This window comes from Loxodonta africana, chromosome 7 (assembly GCF_030014295.1).
Source record: "Loxodonta africana isolate mLoxAfr1 chromosome 7, mLoxAfr1.hap2, whole genome shotgun sequence".
NCBI lineage: Eukaryota > Metazoa > Chordata > Mammalia > Proboscidea > Elephantidae > Loxodonta > Loxodonta africana.
The window spans coordinates 84,685,823-84,710,503 of NC_087348.1; the positions used below are offsets into that span (position 1 = coordinate 84,685,823).

Below are 24,681 nucleotides of genomic sequence, written 5' to 3' on the forward strand. Positions count from 1 at the left end.
AAATAATATTCAGGAATAGAGTTGAAGCGGTATCACTATGACAGGATCTTAGATGAAGAGGAATGTTGGCTGGGAAAACAAAATGCTCCAATTTTTTCTCTCCTCCATTTCTCCTTCCCTTTTTTCTTTCCTCCTTTTAATCAATTGAGTAATTCATTAATTAATTTTAGTCTAATGGGCTGAATTGTAAGTCTATGCATTGTTTTATAATTTTTTTCACCTGAGCATAAAATGGGACTTACCTAAAAAAAAAAATTTACTAAACTTGTATTATATGCCATGAAAATGCTAGGTAGCATGAAAACAAAAGTAAAGAAAGCATTCAGTTTAGTGTAGAGAAAGATCATATAAAGAGCCAATTATAATATTGAGTGATACATGCAATGATTAAGGAAAAAATGGGTGACATGGAAGACCAATGAAATCAAATTCAATACAGAGCGGAGAAATAAGAGACTGGAGAGGTCAGAGAGGCTTACAGAGAAAATATTGCATAAGACACACTGTAAAAATTACATAAGAGCATGTAGTGCCAACATTCATGGACACCTGTTAAACCCGTTGCCACTGAGTCTCAGATAGGTCATTAATTTCCTTAAGCAAACATATGCCACTGAAAATTGGTGCAGGCAAACCATAAGGAGGTTAAGAGTTGTTTTACACATGTATTGATGTAATTGTATATATGTATCTATCAGGTATATGCACGTATACACATTCTTGTGAATGCATGCAGATCTCAGGTGATGTGTATAAATGTATATACATGTGAGAAAGATAGTTTGTGGATAAATACAATCTATTTGTGTATATGTTTGTGCCAGATAGACCTGGGGATATCTAGACTGTGAGTATTAAGGGATGGAAGAATGGGTATGCTTTATATATCTAGCTCCCATAGTTTGTGTGTTGATGTTTTATAGTTTTTTTTTTTTTTCCTTAATTAAGATATGGGTTTAGAGCCTGCTTATGTTCTGTGTAAAATCTAATATCTAATCATGGCCTTGTCCTTAAAGAAATGGCAGTGTAAGAGCAATGACAATGCATCAAATAACTAAGGTACAGGACAAAACACATACAACTGACTCAAGGAAAACTAAAATGCCCTGGGAGTACGGAGAAGGGATGATTGATACTGCTCAGTGGGTAAGCAGTAAGAGAAAAAAAAAAAAAAGAAGAAATTGAAGAAAGTGTCTACTGAGTTGGGATGGATTTTGATTGTGAAATGTTGAGGGAAAATTTGCTTAGGAGAGTAAGCCAATGCTGCAAGGAAAGTCAGCCAAAGTTGCAAGGAATGTTTTAAGCAAAATAGGCTGGGCTTAATTGATGTCTACACTGTGGTTTAGTGAGAATGAAAAACCTGCCAAGGCAAATTGGAGTCAAGTAATAAAATAACGTTAATGTCATCCTATAGAGTTAGAACTTTACCCTTAGGAACAGGCTGCTGAAGATTTTATGTGAATGAGATATTATCTCTGTTTGGGGAAAAAAACTCTAGTGCAGTGTTAAGAATATCTTTGAATATTCTTTAAATTCAGGACAGGTTGGAGATAGGAAGTCTATTTAGAATGGTTTTGTAGTACATAAATTAAAGATGATGACAGCCTGAGGTAGGGTGAAGATAATGAAAGGCAGAGAAGTGAATTCATTAATGTGACATTGCAGGTAAATCTTGGTGACCAGATGAATGGATGGAAGGAAAAAAATAAATAATTAGGGCATTTCAAGATTTGCTAATTCAAGTCAAATGAACCAAGGTGAGGAATGCCAAAGGACAATTAAGTTGGCAAGGAGATTACAAGTTTAGTTTGGAGCACCTTAAGAGTAGGGGGCATATGAACAGTGATTCACAAGGTAGTTATACATATACGTACATATATATATTTTTTTCCCTGAAGCACAGACATAATTAATGGTCTAAGGCACAGATTTGGGTTCTTGAATTTGTGGCAATAGATGATGTCAGATGGATGAAAAGTAAAGCTACAGAAAAGATAGTTTTTTTTAGGTATCCAGGTTTTTCATCTGTAAAATACCTACATCTCAGGTCCAGTCTATTATATAGCTGGTGCCACATTATCCTAAGATGGTCCTTTCCTATTAAAACCCTTCAGACAGCAAAAGAGAGTTTACTGATATACTCATGATACATAATTCTCTGTTGGTGAAATACCAGAACTGTATTTAATAAGAAAGAAAAACAATAAACAAGAATCATTGGAAAATTATTTTTCCTGTCTCAAGTATTTATAACCAAATTGTATTTTCGCCTCCTGTCATCTAAGAGTGAGTTTCTAAATTAATTGATGTGCGGCAATTAGACCATCATTGTATTGATTAACAATAAGATTCCCTCTTATTTTACTACTTATATAAGTATTAGGGAGGGGAATTTTTATTTTGAGGGTTTCATAAAAACTACGTATTGACCAAAAGAGCATTTCACAGTTACTAGTTGAGTCGTACTATTGCCTTAGTTATTCCTTTTCCCATGAACCCACAAACCTGACAAAAATCACCTCTATCTCCAAACTCACATGATTTCTAGATCCACATCCCCAGATCTCCTGTCCACCTAAGGTATCAACCTCTGTCTCTATGACAGTGGAGGATCCGCAGTACCCTTTCCCATATCTGCTGGGTTCGGGCCCCATAAATCAAGGGGTTGATCATGGGAGGCACCAGGAAATATAGGTTGTCAAAGATGGTCTGTAGGTGGGGAGCCATATGGTAGCCTAAAATCTGAGCCAGGACTGAAAAGACAACAGGAGAATAAAAGAGAGCAATGATACAGAGATGAGAGCCACATGTGCTGAGAGCTTTGCTCCGTGCCTCCCAAGACGGTATCCGAAAGACAGCATGAAGGATCATTCCATAAGACAGAATGATAAAAAACAGATCAAGTCCCACAGATGCTACAATAACCATGAGGCTATGGACAATGTGATTAGAAATGTCTCCACAGGCTATCTTTACCACAGCCATGTAAGCACAGTAGGAGTAAGCAATAACGTGGGTTTGGAAGCTTTCCAGGCTTTTTGCAAGGATGGGTGCTGGGGTCAGCACTGCCACTGCCCTTGCCACGACAGCCAGTGCCATCTTCAAAAGAATGTTTTTATCGAGGATGGTCGTATATCTCAGAGGGTTCCAGATAGCCACAAATCTATCAAAAGCCATGGCCAGGAGGATTCCAGACTCCATGACATAAAAGGAAGAAACAAAAAACATCTGCGTGAGGCAAGCATTGAAGCTGATTTCCTTGGCATTCATCCAGAAGATAGCCAGCATGCGGGGCACAGTGACACTGACCAAGGATAGGTCAACTGCTGACAGCATGGCCAGGAGGAGAAACATGGGCTCTTGAAGGCTCTTCTCCTCCTGGATGATATATAAAATGGTGACATTACCAATGACTGTAATAATAAATGCCAAGAAAAAAGGCACAGAGATCCAGCCATGGGAAGATTCCAGACCAGGGATTCCATCAAGGATAAATACCAAAGGCTGAGGAACGGAGTTATTGCAAGCGGACATCTCTAACCTGAGCTTCTCAAAGTCTGATTCCTAGGGAGAAACGAACAGGGGACACTTTGAAATCAGTGCATCATTTGCACCTACAAAAAGTTGAGCTACAGGAATTTATGGTGATAATTGTGTTTATATTATATAAATTAATGATTAAGTGAATGATTCAATAATTTGGGGTGGGGAGGGAGATATTCTTATACTACTACCTTTGCAAAAGAGAGAAGATTTCTCGTGGATAAATTATCACTAAAGATATATCACCTTTATAATTTAGACTCTCTTGTGGCTGTGATCCTGGTTAATATTCAATTTATGCAATTATGGCAATTATATAGCTTTTTATTTATTTTTTTAGACAGCGGGATCTGGTAGGAGCTCCAATATTCTCAATATTACAGGGCCATCATAAACAAGTCAGAAAGCATGGCTTTCACTCAAGACAAAGAAACTGAATTTAATCGCCCCAAGGTCCTCAGATAGTGAGATTGGCCTTGGTCCTTTGTATTCTTCCCAGCGGTGTTTAGCTACATATTAATAAGTTTGACAAAGGACCTAGAAAATAACTGCTGATCTTATAACAGGAAAGTATGACAGTAAAAACAAAACAAAACAATAACAGATGTATCAGTTGACAGAACTGGAATCCAATAATGCCTAATAAAGGCAATCACACACACAAAAGAAATTTCAATAGAAGGTGGAAATAACGGGATGGAAAATATGTCATAAAATTATTTTAAAAAATCAAAGTACAGTATACTAATATTTATGTTTTAGAATATTCTTTTAAGGAGCCCTGGTGGCAAAATGGTTAAGCACTAGGCTTCCAACCGAAAGGTCAGCAGTTGGAGCCCACCAGCGACTCTGAGGGAGAAAAGACCTGGCAATCTGCTCCCATAAAGATTAAGATAAATACAACCTATTGCCTTCAAGGATTAAGTCAATTCTTTTTCAATGTGTAGCAACCATATAGGACAGACTAGAACTTCCCCATAGTTTCCAAGGCTGTAATCTTTATAGAAATAGACTGCCACATCTTTCTCCTGCAAAGTAGCTGATGGATTCAAATCTCTTTCCTAGGAAACCCTATAGGGCAGTTCTACACTGTCCTATAGGGTTGCTATGAGTCAGAATAGACTCAATGGCATATAACAAAAACAGCAAAAACAACCACCTTTTGCTTTACTTGATGTATTTGGATTATTAGTCTTTTTACTTATGTATGTATTAATCCCATATTCCAGTCTAATATGCTCGCAATTTTGTTTTTAATTCCAACGCATCGTTTTTAAGTTTCTTCTAAGAAATTGTGTTTTTTTATCTTAACCTATACCCCAGCCTCTAAAAACAAATCTTTAAAACAAAATACAGACTATAAAGAGATTTTGTTAATTATTTTTCTATAAATATTTAAGTTCCCAAAATAGAGTAGCTTATCTGCTAAAATACTGTTGTAGCATTTATATATCATGAATGGAGTTATTCTGATCTAGATATTTCATATTTCTACTGCATTCGGTATAAGTAATGTTACAGCTGAACAATGGGGGTTTGCCAGGTAACTTGCCACAGTGAAAATAGCAAGCCGTTTTAGGTAAGGGGTATCTGAGATAGAGTCTCAGCCCTGACACCTGTGACACGTTACTTGAGCAAGTCATTTCAAGCTTTGATCTTCAGTTTCCTGACCTGACAAAGTGGCATAAGACATACCTTGCATAAGTTGTAGTGATGATTGAACGTGCCATTAAATTCCAACATTGTACAATGCATACAATGTTTCTAGCATCTTCCTTTGAATGGATTTGTGCTCTGGAGTGCAAATTTTCTTCATTTTCTATAAATATCGAAATTCAAGTGAGGCATGTAAAACATAATGTTCTTCTGGATTTTTGTTTGTTTGCAAAGGACTGTGGTGAATAATGAATAGTCTTCGATTTGTACCATAGATGTAATATTTGATGGCCCTGGTTATTTTATATTCAAATATTTTTAGATTAATTATGCACTGATGGGAAAAAAAGAAAATTAGATTCATTTAGTATCATCAGAGATAGATACCTGACCAACCAGAGGATGCTCAAAATTTAAAAGGTACATTTTGATTCAATATGGGAAAGACTTCTGTCACACAAAGATGTCCCCAAACAAAAAGACAGTCAGTCCTGTAAAACCAGAAGCTTACTGTCAGTGGAGATTTTCCAGGTACAAACTAAATGATCATCTATCAGGAACACTGCAGTTGGACATCTTCCATGTGGGTGGCAGCATTAGAAGGATACCATAGAAGCCTTGGTGGTGCAGTGGTTAGGCACTTGGCAGCTAACCAAAAAGTCAGTGGGTGGGAACCAGCAGCTGCTCTGCAGGAGAAAGGTATGGCAACCTGCTTCCATAAAGATTGCAGCCTTGAAAACCCTATGGAGCAGTTCTACTCTGTCCTATATGGTTGCTGTGAGACCAGATCGCCTCCATGGCAGTGAGTTTGATTTGTTTGTTTGTTACAGGAGCTTTAAGCACCAAGACAGGGTTTTGTCTGAGATATCTGGAACAATTGCTAGCAACAACTGTATCAACATTACCTATAAGTAAAGATACCACCCACCCGGGCATAAAATCTAGAGAGGTATTCACCACTTTTTAAAGAATGTCACTGAGAGTGAAAAAATTAAAGATCCCAACGATGACCTTAAGAAAAGTTAGTGATTGTTGTATTTGGATGAAAATATTTGAGAACCACTTTATCTCACATGTCTCTTTGCATTCCAGGATTTTTTTTTTTTAATCTCTTCCATACCTCTTTTTACCTTTTTCCTGTAGTAATACCTGCAGATGGTTGTTCGTCCTGTCACAACATGACTAGGACCAGCAAAACAACTGTCCACTTGAGATATAGGAGATCTGTCAATGTTCTGAATAAAATGAAGAGTTTGAGCTTGAGGAAGATTTATGTTGGTAAATTCTGCCCTCTTGGGACCTAATTAGCCAAAGTGCTTTTCTTAGCTTGGATATTTTTGAGAAGAATTTTAGAGCCAATCATTGAGGTTAGCATACGTGAGTTAGATCAAAAGTTTAGGAATACTGTAAAAATAATCTTTGGTATGCTATATGAGGAGAGAGGGCATGGTATGGAAATGCTAGATAACTCATTTACAATGGAAATTAAAGAAGGGCTGGGGCAATAGAAGGTTTTTACTTCAGGGAACTTGGGGCACCGAGGATGGAAGAGCAAGGTTCTAGAAAATCATTTAAGAAAAGAGTTTGGAGCAACATTGATATAAGCGATCAATATTTGTTCGCACATAATGGTAAGGAAACTGGAGGGCAGTGGTATATCTGAGGTGACAAAGGAATATAAGGCATAAAGTGGGATCTTGGGCCCTGGACAAATAGTGGAGGCTGAATTTCTGAATATTCTTGCCTATATCGATAACTACATACAAATTGCTATCTCTTGCTTCAACGCCAATAGTTTAAATTATTTTCATTTCCAATTTCAGTGACCTTAGAGTTTCCATAAGCAAAACAAAAGTTGAAATTAGGACCCTTGATTTCCTAAATGAGACTGGAATCCACAAATTAACTGACTAAATGAAAAACGTTGGTAAAGAAGTTACAGAGAAATAAACAAAGAGAAGGAAGATTAAAATAAGAGCAAGGGAGAAGCTGGAGGGAGGGGAGATTTTATTGTACAAAAATAGGCTTAGATCCAGTAGAAACTGAGCTTTGGAATGTCAGAAGTCTAGCTTGCAAGTAAATTTCAAAGAAAGAGAAGAAATGTTGAAAACTATTTTGTTAGAGAAAGGAATAGAATGTATGTATATATTCCAAAGACAGTGGCTGGAGCTCTGTTCACTATTATTTTCCAAAACATGGCAAATTGTAAGCCCTCAATTGTTTTTGTATGGCTAAATGCACATGCATGTACACATATGCGGTTTTCATCCATCTTCCACTCTAGACTCCACCAAAAAAACAAATCAAACCCTTTGCTGTCAAGTCAATTCCAACTCATGACAAACCTATAGGAAACAAAGCAGAAATGCCCCACAGGGTTCCAAGGAGCAGCTGGTGTATTCCAACTGCAAACCTTATTATGGTTAGCAGCTATAGCTCTCTGTAGCTCTTAACCACTGCATCACCAGGGCTCCACTCTAGACTCTAGGCCTACAATCATACAGCCAAGGGTAAACAACAGCTATTCAACCTATTAATCTGTTAATGTTTGGATTAAGATGTGACATGCGACCAAAGTATATTTAGGATGCTCGAATCTATCTACTTTTCATAATGATCACTGTCATTCTGAGTAAAACTATTGTCAAATTTTCCTGGAAAATTTTTATAGCCTCCTAGTAAGTCCGTTCTATTTCTCCCTTTCATTCTTTGCTTCATTTTGCCATTAAAGATACTAGAGAGAGAGAGAGAGCCCTGGTGGCACAGTGGTTAAGAGCTATGGTGAGCTACGACTGCTAACCAAAAGGTCAGCAGTTCCAATTCACCAGCAGCTCTTTGGAAACCCTGTGAAGCCGTTCTACTTTGTCCCATAGGGTCACTGTGAGTCAAAATCCACTCGAAGGCAACTGTATAAACCAAACCAAACCTGTTACTATCAAGATGTATGTATGTAGGTAGGTGGGTATATATGTACATACATGCATATACGTAAACATATATATATACCAAACCTGTTGCTGACTAGAAGGCAACAGGTATATGTAAACCAAACCTTTTGCTCTCTAGTTGATTCCGACTCATAGCAACCTTATAGGACAGAGTAGAGCTGTGCCATAGGGTTTCCAAGGAGAAGCTGATGCCTCGCTTTTTGGTTAGCAGCCAAGTTCTTAACCACTGCACTGCCAGGGATCCAACACATATATAGGAGTCCTGGTTGCACAAGTGGGTAAAACAATTGACTGCCAGCCAGAAGGCTAACTTTTTGAAACAAGCAGGGACTCTGTGGAAGAAAGTTCTGGCAATCTGCTTCTGTAAAGATTTATAGACTTGGAAACCCTATGTGGTCTCTATGAGTCAGAATAACTTGATGGCAGTGGGTTTGGTTTGTTTGGTTTACATATATATATATATGCACACATATAGGTATGTATTTTTTTAAACAGCACAAACTTGATCATGTTACTCCTCGGTTTAAAATTTTCTTTTTTCTTCTCTTTTTTTTTTGTACTTTAAATGAAGGTTTACAGAACAAACTAGCTTTTGATTACACAGTTAGTACACATATTGTTTTAAGACGTTGGTTAACGACCCCACAACAGGTCAACACTCTCTTTTCAAACTTGGATTCCCTATTACCAGCTTTACTGTACCCTCCTGCCTTCTAGTCCTTGCCCCTGGGCTGATGTGCCCCTTTGGTCTCCTTTTGTTTTATGAGCCCTTCACCAAAGTTACCACTTACCAAAGTTACCACTTATAAAAAAAAAAAAAATTGTCTATTTAGTGTTTTTTCATCCCTCACCCCTCCCTTCCCTCCTAACCATCAAATATTGTTTCTTTTTCTGTGTAAACATTTCTTGAGTTTTTATACTAGTGATCTCATACAATATTTGTCATTTTCTGATTGACTATTTCACCCAGCATGCTGCCTTCCCGGTTCATCCATGTTGTGAGATGCTTCACAGATTCATCATTGTTCTTTGTCTTTGCATAGTACTTTTTTTTCGTACTCCATTGTGTGTATGTACCATAGTTTGTTTATCCATTCGTCCGTTGATGGGCATCTAGGTTGTTTCCTTCTGTTTGCTATTGTGAACAATGCTGCAGTGAATATGGGTGTACATATGCCTATTCCTGTGACAACTCTTATTTCTCTAGGATATATTCCTAGGAGTCAGATTGTTGAATCATATGGTATTTCTATGTCTAGCTTTCTAAGGAAGCACCATATCATTTTCCAAAATGGTTGTATCATTTTCCATTCCCACCAGCAGTGCATAAGTGTTCCAATCTCTCCACAATCTCAGAACGTTTTTTATTTTCTGTTTTTTTGATTTGTACCAGTAATGCTGGGGTAAGATTTTATCTCATTGTGGCTTTGATTTGCATTTCATTAATGGCTAGTGATCTCGAGCCTTTTTTCATGTGTCTATTTGCCGCTTGAATGTCTTCTTTTGTGAAGTGTCTTTCATTTCCTTTGGCCGTTTTTTTTTTTTTTTTTGATTATTTGTCTTTTCCTTGTAGAGTTGTTGGATTTTCCTGTAGATTTTAGAGATTAGAACTTTGTCAGATTTGTAATAGCCAAAAATATTTCCCAATCCGTAGGTTCTCTTTTTACTCTTTTGGTGAAGTCTTTTGATGAGTATAAGTGTTTAATTTTTAGAAGACCCCAGTTATCTAGCTTATCCTCTGGAGTTTGTGTGTTGTTAGTTATGGTTTGTATCCTGTTGATGCTATGTATTAGAGCCTCTAGCATTGATCTTATTTTTTCTTCTATGATCTTTATAGTTTTAGGTTTTATATTTAGGCATTTGATCTATTTTGAATTAGTTTTTGTGTATGCTGTGAGGCATGGGTCCTGTTTCATTTTTTTTTTGTTTCTTTTTTTTTTCAGATGGATATCAGTTTTGCCAGCACCACTTGTTAAAAAAAAAAAAAAAAAAAAACTCTCTTTTCCCCATTTAATGAACTTTGGGTCTTTATCAAAGATCAGGTGATCTTAGGTGGATGGGTTTACATCTGGATACCCAATTCTGTTCCATTGGTCAATGTACCTGTCATTGTACCAGTACCAGGCTGTTTTGACTACTATAGCTGTATAGTAGTCCCTGAGGTCAGGGAGAGTGAGTCCTACTTTATTCTTCTTCTTCAATAGTGCTTTACTTATCTGGAACCCATTCCCTTTCCATATAAAGTTAATGATTAGTTTTTCCATCTCTTTAAAGAATATTGTGTTATTTGGGTTGGGATTGCATTGTATTTGTAGATTGCTTTGGTTAGAATTGTCATTTTCACAATGTTCAGTCTACCTATCTGTGAGCATGATCTGTTTTTCCATTTATGTAGATTTCTTGTAGTAGTATTTTGTAGTCTTCTTTGCACAGGTCTTTTACATCCCTGGTTAGATTTATTCCTAAGTATTTTATTTTTTTTAAAGGTTGTTATAAATGGTATTGTTTTCCTGATTTCTTTTTCATCATTCTCTTCATTGGTGTGTAGGAATCGTACTGATTTTTGTATGTTTATCTTGTATTGTGCTACTCTGCTGAATCTTTCTATTAGTTCCAGCAGCTTTCTCATGGAGTCTTTTGGGCTTTCTATGTATAGTATCATAATATCCACAAATAGGGACAGTTTTACTTCTTCCTTACAAAATTGGGTGCCCTTTATTTCTTTTCCTTGTCTTATTGCTCTAGCTAGGGCTTCCAGAACAATGTTAAGTAGGAGTGGTGATAAAGGGCATCCTTGTCTTGTTCCTGTTCTCTAGAGGAACGTTTTTAGACTGTCTCCATTGAGGATGATGTTGGCTGTTGGTTTTGCATGGATGCCCCTTATTATGTTCAGGAATTTCTCTTCCATACCTATTTTATGGAAAGTTTTTATTAGGAATGGGTGTTGAATTTTGTTGAATGCCTTTTCTGAGTTGATTGAGATGATCATGTGGTTATTTTATTTTATTCATGTAATAAAAATTTTTACATTAATTGATTTTCTGATGTTGAACCATCCTTGCATACCTGGTATGAGTGCTACTTGGTGGTGTTGTATTATTTTTTTGATATGATGCTAAATTCTATTGGCTAGTTTTTTGCTGAGACTTTTTCATCTATATTCAGGAGAGATATTGGGCTGTAATTTTCTTTTTTTTTTTTTTTTGTGGTGTCTTTGCCTGGTTTTGGTATCAGGGTTATGCTGGCTTCATAGAATTAATCTGAAAGTATCCCTTTCTTTTCTATGTTCTGAAATAATTTGAGTAGTACTGGTATAAGCTATTGTTTGAATGTTTGGTAGAATTCTTCAGTGAAGCCATCTGAGCCAGGACTTTTTTTTGTTGTTGTTGGGAGTTTGTTACCTTTTCAATCTTTTCTCTTGTGGGTCTGTTCAGATTTTCATCTTAATTTTGTGTTAATTTGGATAGGTGATGTGTTTCTAGCAATTTGTTCGTTTCCTTTAGGTTTTCAAGTTTGTTGGAGGTCTGTTTAAAATTTTCAGTCTTTTCTTGCTCTTAGGATAAAATTGAGACTCCTTAAGAGAACCTACCAACCTATACATGCCTTCTTTTCCAGGCTTACTCCAAACTACCCACCTCCACTCTCTGTGCTCCAGCCCATGGTGTGGACTTCCTGCAGTTCATTCAATGTATTATACCTCATCATGTCTTAAGGCCCTCTATGTTCATGTACTCTGCTCTCTTTCCCTATAATTTCACAATACTCATTTCCTGACCACTGATTCTTTCCTCAGCTAGTTCACTCTCATTCATCACTCAAATAAATACTACTTGTAAGGAAGCTTCCTTGATTCCCCAGACCAGATCAAAACCCCCTGCCATGAGCCTTTATAGAAACCTATGCTTCTCCTTCATAATGCTTACTATCAGGTGTAATTGTGCATTTGAGCATGACTTAAGTTCTGTCACCTCCACTATAATATAAGCTCCCTGAGGTAAGGATTGTGTCTCTTTTGTTCTCCTGTTTTCAGAATCTAACAGCCTGGCATATTTTACTCATTTAATAAGTATTTGTGCATAAATACAGTATTTTTACCCAAGATGGGTAATGTTCACCTTCTGAGTTTGTTTGCCAACCACTCCCTCTCCCTATGAGGTATTTTCAGAAGCACTCCTACGTCATTTTTTTTTTTTTTTTTTTTTTACGTGTTGGTCAGGGAAGGGAGTGGCTGGCAAACAAATGTAGAAGGTGTGAGTTATTTGCATAAAATATTGTATATGAATAAGCTGCATATCTTTTCTTTTTCAGCTAGAATTCAATGGAGTGTTTCTGAGGATTTAGTTCAACTGTTGTTACTGAACAATTTGAGATCCACTGGTAGATCACTCATAAGTTCTAACTCCTTAGACCTTATTTCTCAACATGTAAATAACTGATACTTGTCAGAAAATATATTACAATTAAATTCCATGGCTCATGGTAGCTTCAAATAAGTAAAACAAACAAAACCTCTCAGAGTCCAGAATTATGAAAACCCATCACATTGGCCATAGTTTCAAAGTTATACATCTCCCTGAGGGATCCCTTTCTGTTTAGTCTGAGAGAAGTCTCTCCTTACTGTCGTTGTCCTTGTTTCCTTTTATTTTAAACAAAGATCCTTAAAGTAGTCTTATGATTTTAATTCAAAAACTTTAATGATATCCATCATCTGAATCAAGACAAAATATCAAACTTGTCATTGAATTGATTCCAACACATAGCAACCTTATAGGACAGAATAGAACTGCTCTGTAGGGTTTCCAAGGAGCAGCTGGTGTATTAGAACTGCTGAACCTTTGGTTATATATGACAAGTGAACCAAACCACCTATGGCTCTGTTAATTCCTTCAGAAAGCACTCATTAAACATGTATGCAGATGGTGCTCTGAGAGATGCTATGGATAAAAGCAAAGAAGGGAGAGTCCTTAAACAGGTATTCAGAACATTGGTGATGGTTTGAATCTAGTCTATACCCCTTCATCAATATTTAACCTCTCTGAGGCAAAGTACTTCATCTGTAAAATCAGAATAACACCTACTCCAGTGATTATTATGACAATTATATAATTCAAATTATATAGAATCTGGCATATAATAAAAAACTTGTTCTAGTTATAATTCATACTGTTAATTAATGTTTATTAAGGGCATACAGTATGGCAAGCTCTATTCTAAATGACTTGCATATTTGCATGCTTTCACTTGTTTAATTATTATAACTCTATGGGGTACATTCTAGTATGCAGATTTTATTGATGTTGAAAATAAAGCCCAGAGAATTTCAGACACTTGCTCACATTCCCACAGATAGTAAAGGACAGGTAAGAATAATGAATCTAGGCATTCTGACTCTGGAGCTGGCACATTTATCTCTAATTACAGTAAATTTAATTGGAAAAATACAACTGCTAAGAGTTAACTACAAGATTACATGATATTTCTTTTTGCAATAGAGTTAGGGAGAGTGCTTTGTTAGTAAGAGTCATGGAAATAATCAAATATTTCGGAGAAAGCAAGGGAGGTTAAATATAAACTGTATCTTAAATAATGTTATTAATTAAGACAGAGAATCGAATAGGACAGAGAAGGGCATCCTAAGCAAAGACAGGAAGATTTGAAGAGGTCTTATTGTAGGCATAGAGGTGTGAGTTAATGGATAGGAAAAAGTATGCAAGGTGTAAATAAGAAAGGAAAGAGAAGAAGCAGAAAAGGTGATTCATAAAGCCTTGTTTCACCATCTGGAGCTTTTGTGAGCCTGACACAATCTTTTTTTTTTTTTTTTTCCATTTTTAGAAAGATTTCTATCATCTCAATGTAGAGCATTCATTGGGTGTTGTAGTTAAAAGCTCATGCTTTGAAAACTGCAGTGGAATCTGTAATCAGGGGCAATAGTGTGTTGTCAGCTAGGAAGTAATGTAAGAAAAGGAGAAGAAACACATGAGAAACTCGAAAATATTGTAGAGGTAGTACTTTTGGGAGATAAATAGAGTCTAATGAACAGGAGTGGACAGTTTTTTTTTTTTTTTTTTTAACGAACAGGAGTGGACAGAAGAAGTCCTAACATGTAGCTTTGGGAAGCTCCTAGAATGGACAGAGGGCAAATAGTGAAAGGGCATAAAACAAAAATATTGCTTCACAAATAAAGACAACTTCAGTGCAATTCAACACGTATGTATCAAGTTTCTCCTGAGTAATTTTGTGCAAGTTAAGGATAGAAGGAGTTATAATTTTGAAGGAGATAGCTTTCAGTTTTGTATTTTCCAGTAAAAATATATATCTTCTTTATAACGATTTCATTCTCAATATTACAAGTACCATAATTAACAAATAATTTAAATTGAATTATTTGTAATGATAGGTTTCTACCTTTAACAAGGGCATTTAAAAACTGAAGACCAGTATATTTGAATCAATCTTCCAAGTATGTAGCCTCCAATATAAAGTTAAATTTGTAATGGTGGTTTAAAGAGGGATTATGCTAGTTCAGGGAGAAGGATAATAGCAAGTACCAAGTTCTTTGTGGAGAAAAAACGTTTTATGGACAATATAGTATTTAAGAAATTGTGGTTTTTATTATCACAGTGTTGAAATTTTCCATATTCTGTTTGACACTCATCCTGTATGTCAGGTCTTGTGAATGCAACATGTATTTATTTGATGTCTTCAGAGGACATCGTTGTTGTTGTGCCATAGAGTGGATTCCAACTCGTAGTAACCCTATAGGACAGAGGAGAACTGCCTTATAGTGTATCCAAAGCTGTAAACTTTATGGGAGCAGATCGCCATGTCTTTTCTCTCACAGAATGGCTGGTAGGTTTGAACAGCTGACCTTTTGGTTATCAGCTGAACACTTAACCATTAATCATGTTGTGTTGCTCTTCTGTAGCATATTGACAATAATTATTAATTTTTAAGTTGCTGATACCACATGGGAAAAATTTTAGAGATTCTCATGGGTTTGTTCCCTTTTCAGATGATTTTTTAGGTGAAAATATACTTCTACACCCAAGTTACACTACAGTAGATCACTAACTACAAGGGGTAGAAGGGAATCCCTTTTCTATTCAGCAAGTAGTAAGTTCCCTAAACCTAAGTGTAAAGGTTGTCTGATTATGGTAAAATTGTTTATAGAGATGATACACAAAAAGTGCTACACCTGCTAGTTTCATTAGAGTTTTGGAATTTCTATTATGTGGGGTCATGCTACACCCATTAAAATCTTACAAAATATCTGATTTCAGTGGGAGAAATATTAATGTAGATTATGAGTAAATGACCAATTATTTGCATTCTTCCCTTCCTAGGTTACCAGCTCTTCTGATATCACCTGAGCAAACAATTTCACCATGATCAGGCGACATTTACCCTTAAAGAACTCAGTACATGATCTCAAATTTTAAACAACAGGATTTAGAAAAGGGGGTACCAAAAGGTACATATTGGCAATGAAGATATGGATTTGGGGAGCCACATTGTGGCCAAAGCGGTGGGTGAGGAAGGTAAAAACAGCTGTGGAGTAGAAAACAAGAATGACACAGACATGAGAGCCACATGTGCCCAGGGCTTTAAAGCTGGCTTCCCAGGATGGGAGATGAAAGACTGCACGGAGGATTAGAACATAAGAGACAGCAATGAAAAAGCCATCACAGGAACCAATGATGGAGGCCACACTGAGGCTGTAACACTTGGTAGCTCCCGTGTCCACACATGCCAGCTTCACCACAACCATGAACTCACAGTAAGCATGGGCAATGATTTTCGTCCTACAATAGGTCAACTGCCTGAGCAGGATGAGGTGTGGAAAAAAGAAGGCCACCCCCCAGAGGACCACAGCAGCTCCCATTTTGGCAATGTGAGTATGAGTGAGAATGGTGGCATGATGCAGCGGGTCACAGATGGCCACATAACAGTCAATTGCCATGGTCAGGAAGAAGCCCGATTCCATGGCAGTAAAGCTGTGGATGAAGAACATTTGGTCCAGGCAAGCATCAAAGGTGATGTCATGGGCTCTGAGCCAGAAAAGAGAGCATGCGGGGCAGCGTAGATGTGGAGAGGACCAGGTCAGTGACGGACAGCATGCACAGAGAGACATCGGCTAGTGGAGGTTTTTCTCTGCCTTCACCACAGCCAAGATGGTCACATTCCCCACCACAGCCACCACATACATGGAGCAGAAGGGAATTCCAATCCAGACATGGGGGCGCTCTAGTTCTGGGATTCCCAACACCAAAAAAGTCACACGAGAGGGAAGAGAAGAGTTCAGAGGTAGCATTAAGGTTTTTTTCCCCCTTTGTTTTCTATCTGTACTTCCAAAGGTAGTTAGTATGCCAAGATGGTTGCATTTGGGTTCTGAAAAACAGAGATTTTGTTCATGAGGACTCTTTAATGTTCTGTTACTGAAAAAAAAAAAAAACATAATATGGATGTTTAAATTCACTGAAATCTAGTTATTAAAACCAGTAGCATATCGAATTACTGTGTTCAGAAGTACAAAACGATCATGTGTGTATCTTACATATTATCATAGGGACCATATCAGTCACCTTGCTCATTCATTGCCAATAAAAGGATCTTTTCAGTAGTCACATTTGTACTTATTCAACAAATATTTATTGAGCAGTTACTATGTAACAGTAGTTTAAGTACTGGTAATAAATAAATGAACAGATTAGATAGTCTTCCCATGGAGTTTGCCCTCAACAAGAAAAAAAATAGAACATCACAATATGATTAATCATGATTGGAGTTGTACACATCAGATTGGGTGATAAGAATGTCACATTTAAACTGACACTTTAATAATGGGACTTAAAATATTAAAAGTCTGGGATATAGTTCCTAGAAATGAAAAAAAAAAGCAAGAAAAATTTCTATCAACTAGTAACCAACAGACCAGAAAGTGCGTGTTTCTGGAAATTATTATGCAAGAGAATGGTAAAAGATGAGGTCAATTTTTCAAATTATCAGTTTCTTTGTGTCTTCACTTTTTCCTCTGCCCAATTGACAGAAATGTCCATTACATCAACAATTTTCTGGAGGATTTCACATACTTCCCTGATTCATTTTCTTCTATCTGAATTTTCTGACAAACACCTAGTTTTGCATCAATTATAAGGTTGTGAAATTTGTTATAGACAATACTCTCACAGTTTTCCATATTTTTCATGTACATCACATTGTAAGTCCTCCATACTGTCATTTATTGCATAGTATTTTTTTTTCCTTTTTCCTTCTCCCAAATGTTAGTTGTATAGCTAACATAATCTCGGTTTTATCACAAGTACCTGATTGGATGTTGAATGTGATACCTGCATAGTAAATACTGACATCATGGTTGTATGACTTCTGATAAACTGAAGCTTAAAGAGAATACGTCCTTCAGGTTCTCCAAGATTAGTGATGCAGAAAATCACTCCACAAAGCAAAGAAGTGCATCCCAAAGGTTTGAAATTCTTTTAATGAGTTGCTTTCACATCAGTGATAACCAGACACTACTTTGCATGGAACAAGGCTTTTGGAGTACCTCTCCTTTGAACTTTTAGTCAATGTTTCAGTATTTGAGTGAATTTTTCATTACCGGAATTTATCGAGCAGAATCCTTGTGAGTCTTCCACAGAGGTTTAGAAAAGACCCAGACTTTAGGTAGAAGATTGCATAGTCTACATTCTAAATGACTTAGAAATAGTTTTCTGTTTCTTAACTTAAAAGGAAGAAAGATAAAATCTAGGCAAGCAATAAACGCTAGCAAGTGACCATCTAGGATGCATCAGTTGGTCTGAACCCACCTAGACCAAAGGAGAATGAAGAACACCAAGGACACAAGGTAATTATGAGCTGAGTAGACAAAGGGCCACATAAATCAGAGACTACATCAGCCTGAGACCAGAAGAACTAGATGGTGCCTAGCTACAACCGATGACTGCCCTGACAGGGAACACAACAGAGAACCCCTTGAGGAATCAAAAGAGTAGTGGGCTGCAGACCCCAAATTCTCATAAAAAGGCCAGACTTAATGGTCTGGCTGAGACTAGAAGGACCCTGGTGGTCATGATCCCCAGGTCTTCTGTTAGCCCAAGATAGGAACCATTCCCAAGGTCAAGTCTTCAAACAGGGATTGGACTGGACAATGGATAGAAAATGATACTGGTGAAGAGTGGTCTGCTTGGATCAAGTAGGCACTTGAGACTATGTTGTCATCTCCTGTCTGGAGGGGAGATAAGAGGGCAGAGGGGATCAGAAACCAGCCAAATCGACAGAAAAAGAGAGAGTGGAGGGAAGGAGTGTGCTATCTCCTTAGGGGGAGAGCAATTAGAAGTATATAGTAAGGTATATCACATGTACCTGATTGGATGTTGAATATGATACCTGCATAGTAAATACTGACACCATGGTTTTACGACTTCTGATAAACTGAAGCTTAAAGAGAATATGTTCTTCAGGTTCTCCAAGATTAGTTATACAGAAAATCACTCCACAAAGCAAAGAAGTACATCCCAAAGGTTTGAAATTCTTTTAATGAGTTGTTTTCACATTAGTGATAACCAGACACTACTTTGCATGGTATAGTGGTGAAGTGCTACGGCTGCTAACCAAAGGGTCCGCAGTTCGAATCTGCCAGGTACTCCTTGGAAACTCAATGGGGCAGTCCTACTCTGTCCTGTAGGGTCGCTATGAGTCGGAATTGACTCAACGGCACTAGGTTTTTTAGGTTTAGCAAGTTATATATAAATTTTTGTATGAGAGATTGACTTGATTCGTAAACTTTCACTTAATGCACAATAAAAAAGTTAATTAATTAAAAAAAAATCTAGGCAAGCAAGCCTTAGAAGTCACATATGAAATTTGAACAACTAATATTTTATCTGTTTGCAAGCAGTAAGAGAGTGATATATATTGGAAAGGCTTTGCATATGGATGATGTTGAGGTCCTTGGAGTGGTTTGTGAAATGGGATTGTTTTCTATACCTCCCAGTTCTCATTACCACTCGGCATATGTGACTAATCTGAAAGATAATTTATGAAGTCCCTTTTTTTTCCTATTCTTTTTTTCTTTCTATCATGTACCTTTAAGTAGGTACATACTATGTTTCTTTTAGGTCCCTGAGTGGTGCAAATGGTTTGTGCTCTGCTGGTAATAAAGAGTTGAGGTTCGAATCCACCAGCAACACTGTCAAAGAAAAAGCCTGGTAATGTGCTTCCATAAAGATTATAGCCAAGAAAACCCTATGGAACAGTTCTACTCTGTAACACATGAGGTTGCCATGAGTTGGAACTGGCTGGACTGGAAAAGATAACATCAACACCTGTCCTTTAAACCAACAGATACATAATGTTAAGGATAATGCATTCCTTAAACTTAACCCCACTCACTACATTTCCAACCTCAAAATTTCAGATTGAGATCATTTCACTGTGGAGATAGACCCTTACGGTTCTCCTTCATTCGTGCATCCAGAAACCCACATTAGCACTTGCCGAGCAGCTCATGTACTGGACTTGTAAAATTGACTAGCGATGTCTGCAATGTCAGTTACAAATGGAGATTTCTTTATACTTATCCCACAGTTCAATGCAGAGCTGAGCCTCCGTGGCAGAGATGCCCTGGGATAAAGTGGATGAATGCGGAGAAAGGGAGGGGAAGGCTTAAAAAAGAAAAGACTTTTTGTTGTTGTTGTTAGTTGCCATGGAATTGATCCAGACTCATGGGAACCCCATGTGTGCAGAGTAGAACTGCATCATAGGGTTCTCAAGGCTGTGACCTTTCAGAAGCAGATTACCAGGTCTTAGTTAAGTCACTACAAATTCTTAGGTTATAGAAAAACGATCTCTTTTCAAACATCTTCCATCAAGGCAGTGGCATTGGGTAGTGCTACCAATGGTTCTCGAAGAGAATCTGCTTTCCATATGTCAAACATATCCTTATCAATAATGTGTGCTTATAAGAACTTATACAGAGTTATCCTTACACATGTGAGCCAGAATCATATCAACATATTATGTTCTACAAACATCATTAACTGAGAAAATATTTTCTAGGCTATTACATTTATTAGACCTTGAGTTTCAGAGAAAAAACCTTGAAAAATGCAGATATGGTGTTTCCCAGGATTTTACTTATAAAACAGACTTTAAATGAGTAATTTATAAGGCAAAAAATTACCCTGCAGTGGGGGAGTGGGTTCTACAGAAATGATAGTAGGAGACCAAATTATGTTTAATGAGTCAGGGTAAGCTTCCTTCAGTAAAGGGCACTTTTACTGGTATGCAAAGAATATACGCCATTAAATAAACATACAGTGGATTCTCTGGGTGGCACAGTTAAATGCTAGGCTACTAGCCAAAAGGTTGGTGGATCCAACCCACACAAAGACACCGTGCTTCCCTGGTGATCACCAGGCCTGGTGATCTGCTTCGAAAAGGTCACAACCTTGAAAATCCCAAGGAACATTCCAACTCATAGCCAAAAATTTGACAGTACAAACCCACCCAGAGGTACTTTGGAAGACAGGCCTGGCTATCTGCTTCTGAAAATTCACAGCCTTGAAAACCCTATGGAGCAGTTCTACTCTGCACACGTAAGTGGAATCGGCTTAACAGCAACTAACACTACCACCAAAGGAAAATAACGTAAATTAAGTTTCATCAGGAAGCACAATCATGACATAATGAATGAAAATCTAGTGTGATTGGGATTCAAAGTATGAAGTCCTATGATTAAACAAGGGTTCCCACAATAACAGAAGTAATCACATAATCCAAGAGATTTTTATAACTCAGTGTCTAAACCCATGGATGCCACAAATTAGGTGCTCAATAAATATATGTTGACACATAAATGCAACGCAGAGCATTGCAAAAACAGAATTCAAAGATGTACATACTCATAGATATACTTATTTCCCAAACATTGTTTTTGAATCAACACACATGATAGAATCTCTGTGATATCATCCTCTCAAGAATACTAACCTGTAATTGAGTCTGGAAGTCATGAGGTATCCATGTTTTTATGTTTCTTCAATAAATTCATACAATATGAAACATGGTCACAAAAAGAGATAACCCTCACTTCTATGATATCCTTACAAAACAATTTTGTCTCCTCAAATCTAGTTTTTTCACCATTCCAACCATGAAGACTGCGGAATTTTTATTCCCTCTCCTCAAAAGTTTTTATCTCCTTCATTTAATCCAGGTAATTTGGAAAATAAGAAGGTGGTGTGTGGAGAAGACAATTTGTCTCATGTTTTCTAAGTTTTACTTGGATCACTCAGGTTAGTCTTTTTCTCTCTATCCCTCACTACTGTCATAACAACTGTAATTAGCTCATAGAAGAAATTGATTGAGAGCCAAGAAGCAACCCAAATATGTGCTGTTTTACATATGAGCGTCAACATGATAATCTAAAGGGATAAACATCTGACACGAACAGGTCCCTGCAGAATCATTGGCAGAAGGGAGAATGTTTTGCATACTTGGTAATGATTGATAATCCTCATAATTTCAGAGTTAATAACTGGCCTGTACATTTCCTCAGGTTTATAGCTGCAGATGTAGATATTCTTCAGCGCTTAGCCACTTAACAAGGCTCCGGCTGCATAACGGTTAAGTGCTACAGCTGCTAACCAAAAGTTCAAAGCCACCAGGTGGTCCTTGGAAGCTCTATGGGACAGTTCTACTCTGTCCTACAGGGTCAGTACGAGTCAGAACGGACTTGACAACAACGGGTTTGGGTTTGATTGTGGTTTAACAAGGCCAGTCATGAAGCAGACTGAAAAAAACAGAAAACAATTTATTCCTTTCATTAATCTAAATTAATTCAATCTGAAACAAATAGTAAATGTCAGTAAACAATATAAAGTTGGGCCATAGATTCAGGGACAGAGACAGATGAGTGAAATACAGTTGAGGCAAAAGGATGTCAGCTACAGGCATATGGTTTCATTTGCTCATTCAATAAATATATGCTGAGTATCTGCTCTGTGCTAGATTCAGGTGTAAAGATAGCAAACATAGCCTCTAAAACAGCTTTTAAAAATCTTTATTGAGATATAACTTACTGTAAAATTCATCTGTTTTTAAGAAAAACAATTTAATGCCTTTTACAAAGTACCGCAACCATCATCCAAATTTAATTTCAGGAAATTTTCATCACTACAGAAATTAACTCCATTCCCTTTAGCAGTCATTGCTCATTTCCAATAAGTATCACGTTTTCAAACATGCCATCTCATCCCTCCTTCTCATCATATGGCATGGTTTTCTACAATACAGAAAAAAAAAAAAGTTCAACAGGTTATAATCTTAATCTCTTGTCACCAAATTCACACGTGGGCCCTATCTTCAACCACTATTTCCTTAATTCCCCTCTTCTTCTTGTTATAATGGAAGAAGTTACCTTCACTCACTTAGGATTAATCCATCCACTGTTACCTTAATGAGCTGTTTGACAGTGTATAATATCTTTTAAAGCAATTGCATTTATAACAACTGGAATCCATGTCAGACCGCTCTATATTTACTTTTTGTCATTATTTCTTCAGATATCCTTTCTGACAATCTCTCTCTCATTCCCTTTGTGTTATCTCAAAATTCCATTAGTCTATGCTCAGCATTTTGAGTCTTTTATCATACTGCTTCTTTGCTTCCCTAATCCTTGTCCTCTGAATCACTGATTCTTTCTTCTTTTCTTCTGCCAGCTCAAATATGTTTTTAAGTCCTTTCATTCATTTTTTTATTATTATTATTTCAGTTATATTGTCTGTCAATTCTAGGATTCCTGTTACAAGTTGTCTCCCTTCTTGTTCACATCAATGGGTCATCATTTCTGGCTTATTTTTGTGCCTTGTGTGTTTTTTTTTTTTTTTCCAACAAACCACAAGCTGTTGGTTTCTTTCGTTCTTTCTTTTACGATTTTGTTTATTTTCTTATAATTGCTGAGAATATACACAGCAAAACATATACCAATTCAACAATTTCTGCATGACATTGATTATACTCTTTGGATTGTGCAAACATCCTTACCCTCCTTTTCTAGGTTCTTCCTCTCCCATTAACACAAAGTCACTGCTCTCTAAGTTTCCTATCTAATATTTTGTGTTGCTGTTGTCAGTTTGATCCCACATAGGTAGATCTTGAAAGAGGGCAATGCTTAAAGCAAACATTTTTTACAGTAAAGATAAACTATTGTTTGGTTTTAAGAAGACTTCGGGGGATATTTTTGATTTAAGGTTTAAAGATTATCTAAGGGCAATAGTTTCAGGTGTTTATCTAGCCTCCTTGGTTCCAGAAAGTCTGAAGTCCACGAGAATCTAAAATTGTTTTATATTTTCCCCCTTTTGATCAGGATTCTTCTATAGAATCTTTGATCAAAAAGTTCAGTAATGGTAGTCAGGCACCATTCAGTTCTTCTGGTCTCATGGTGAAGGAGGCAGTTGTTCACGGAGGCAATTAGCCACATATTCCATATCCTCCTTTGTGGCTCCAGGCACATAGAGACAGATTGCTGTGCCTTGGATGACCTCTTGCAAGCATTCAAGACCCCAGGCACTATGAAACAAACCAGGAGGTAGAACAGATTATCAGGCCAGTTAACTGGGAAATCCCATGAAACCATGACCCTAAATCTCCAAACCAAGGAACCAAATCCCATGAGGTTTTTGGTTGACACAAGGAGCCTCAGCAGCTACTCTTTTTTTTTTTTTGTCATTGTTGTAAGTATATCTATCACACTACTTTTGAAAATTCAACTTTTTACAGATGTACAACTTACTGACAGCAATTACAATAACCGACTGTACAACACTACCCTAAATCAATGCTATTTTCCCATCAGTAAAGTGTTGCTTTCTTAATGTCACCAATTATATGGTGCTTTTAACCATACAGATTCCTTCAAAAATTTGATTGCCTTTGATTGTCACTTCCTCTCCTTCCCTGAGGTATCTCCAGTTTAAGTCAAACCAAGACTTCAGGGTTTTTTTTTTTGTTTTGTCTTGCGGGTTTGAACAGATTTGATAACACACTTTTATCAGTTTGCCCTCAAGAGGGTGCTACCTTTAATCTTTAGGTTACCGTTCTCTCCCCTGTTCTGTGAGAGTGCCATTGGGAGGGGAAGAGATGGGGTACTCTGGAAAGTTTGTCCAGTACACCTGTGCTTTTAATTTTGAAGCCGAAACCTTGAAGTCCTTCTCAGTATGTAAGTGATCCTTGCTCTGGTTGATGGTGTTGGGGTGCTGCCAGACCACTGGGGCTGTCCATTTGTTGTGCTGGGACAAGGCCACCCTGAGCAGTCCGTCACAGAAAACTGTGCTTTTAGTATTGGAGCAAGAGTTCAGGGGTCATCCCCTGTGCACCAGAGATCAGCTTGCCAGCCAGTGCTGCAAGGTGTTTCTTAGGCATCCCTCCGTTGTATTGGGTAGGGGAGAAGCAAGATTATCCTGAACAGTCTTCTCAGGAGATCTGAGCTTTTGTTTTTAGAGTCAGTGATTAGGAG

The 24,681-nt window shown here is 37.3% G+C and overlaps 1 protein-coding gene and 1 pseudogene across 1 annotated transcript; both read right to left on the reverse strand.

The window, feature by feature from the left end:
- Positions 1-1,840: 1,840 nt before the first annotated feature.
- LOC100677119 (olfactory receptor 52K2-like) lies at positions 1,841-3,607 on the reverse strand. Its single transcript, XM_023540573.2, has one exon. The coding sequence runs from the start codon at positions 3,532-3,534 to the stop codon at positions 2,584-2,586; it is 951 nt and encodes a 316-aa protein (XP_023396341.2). The 5' UTR covers positions 3,535-3,607; the 3' UTR covers positions 1,841-2,583.
- Positions 3,608-15,582: 11,975 nt separating this feature from the next.
- LOC100676840 (olfactory receptor 52D1-like) lies at positions 15,583-16,458 on the reverse strand (annotated as a pseudogene).
- Positions 16,459-24,681: the final 8,223 nt, after the last annotated feature.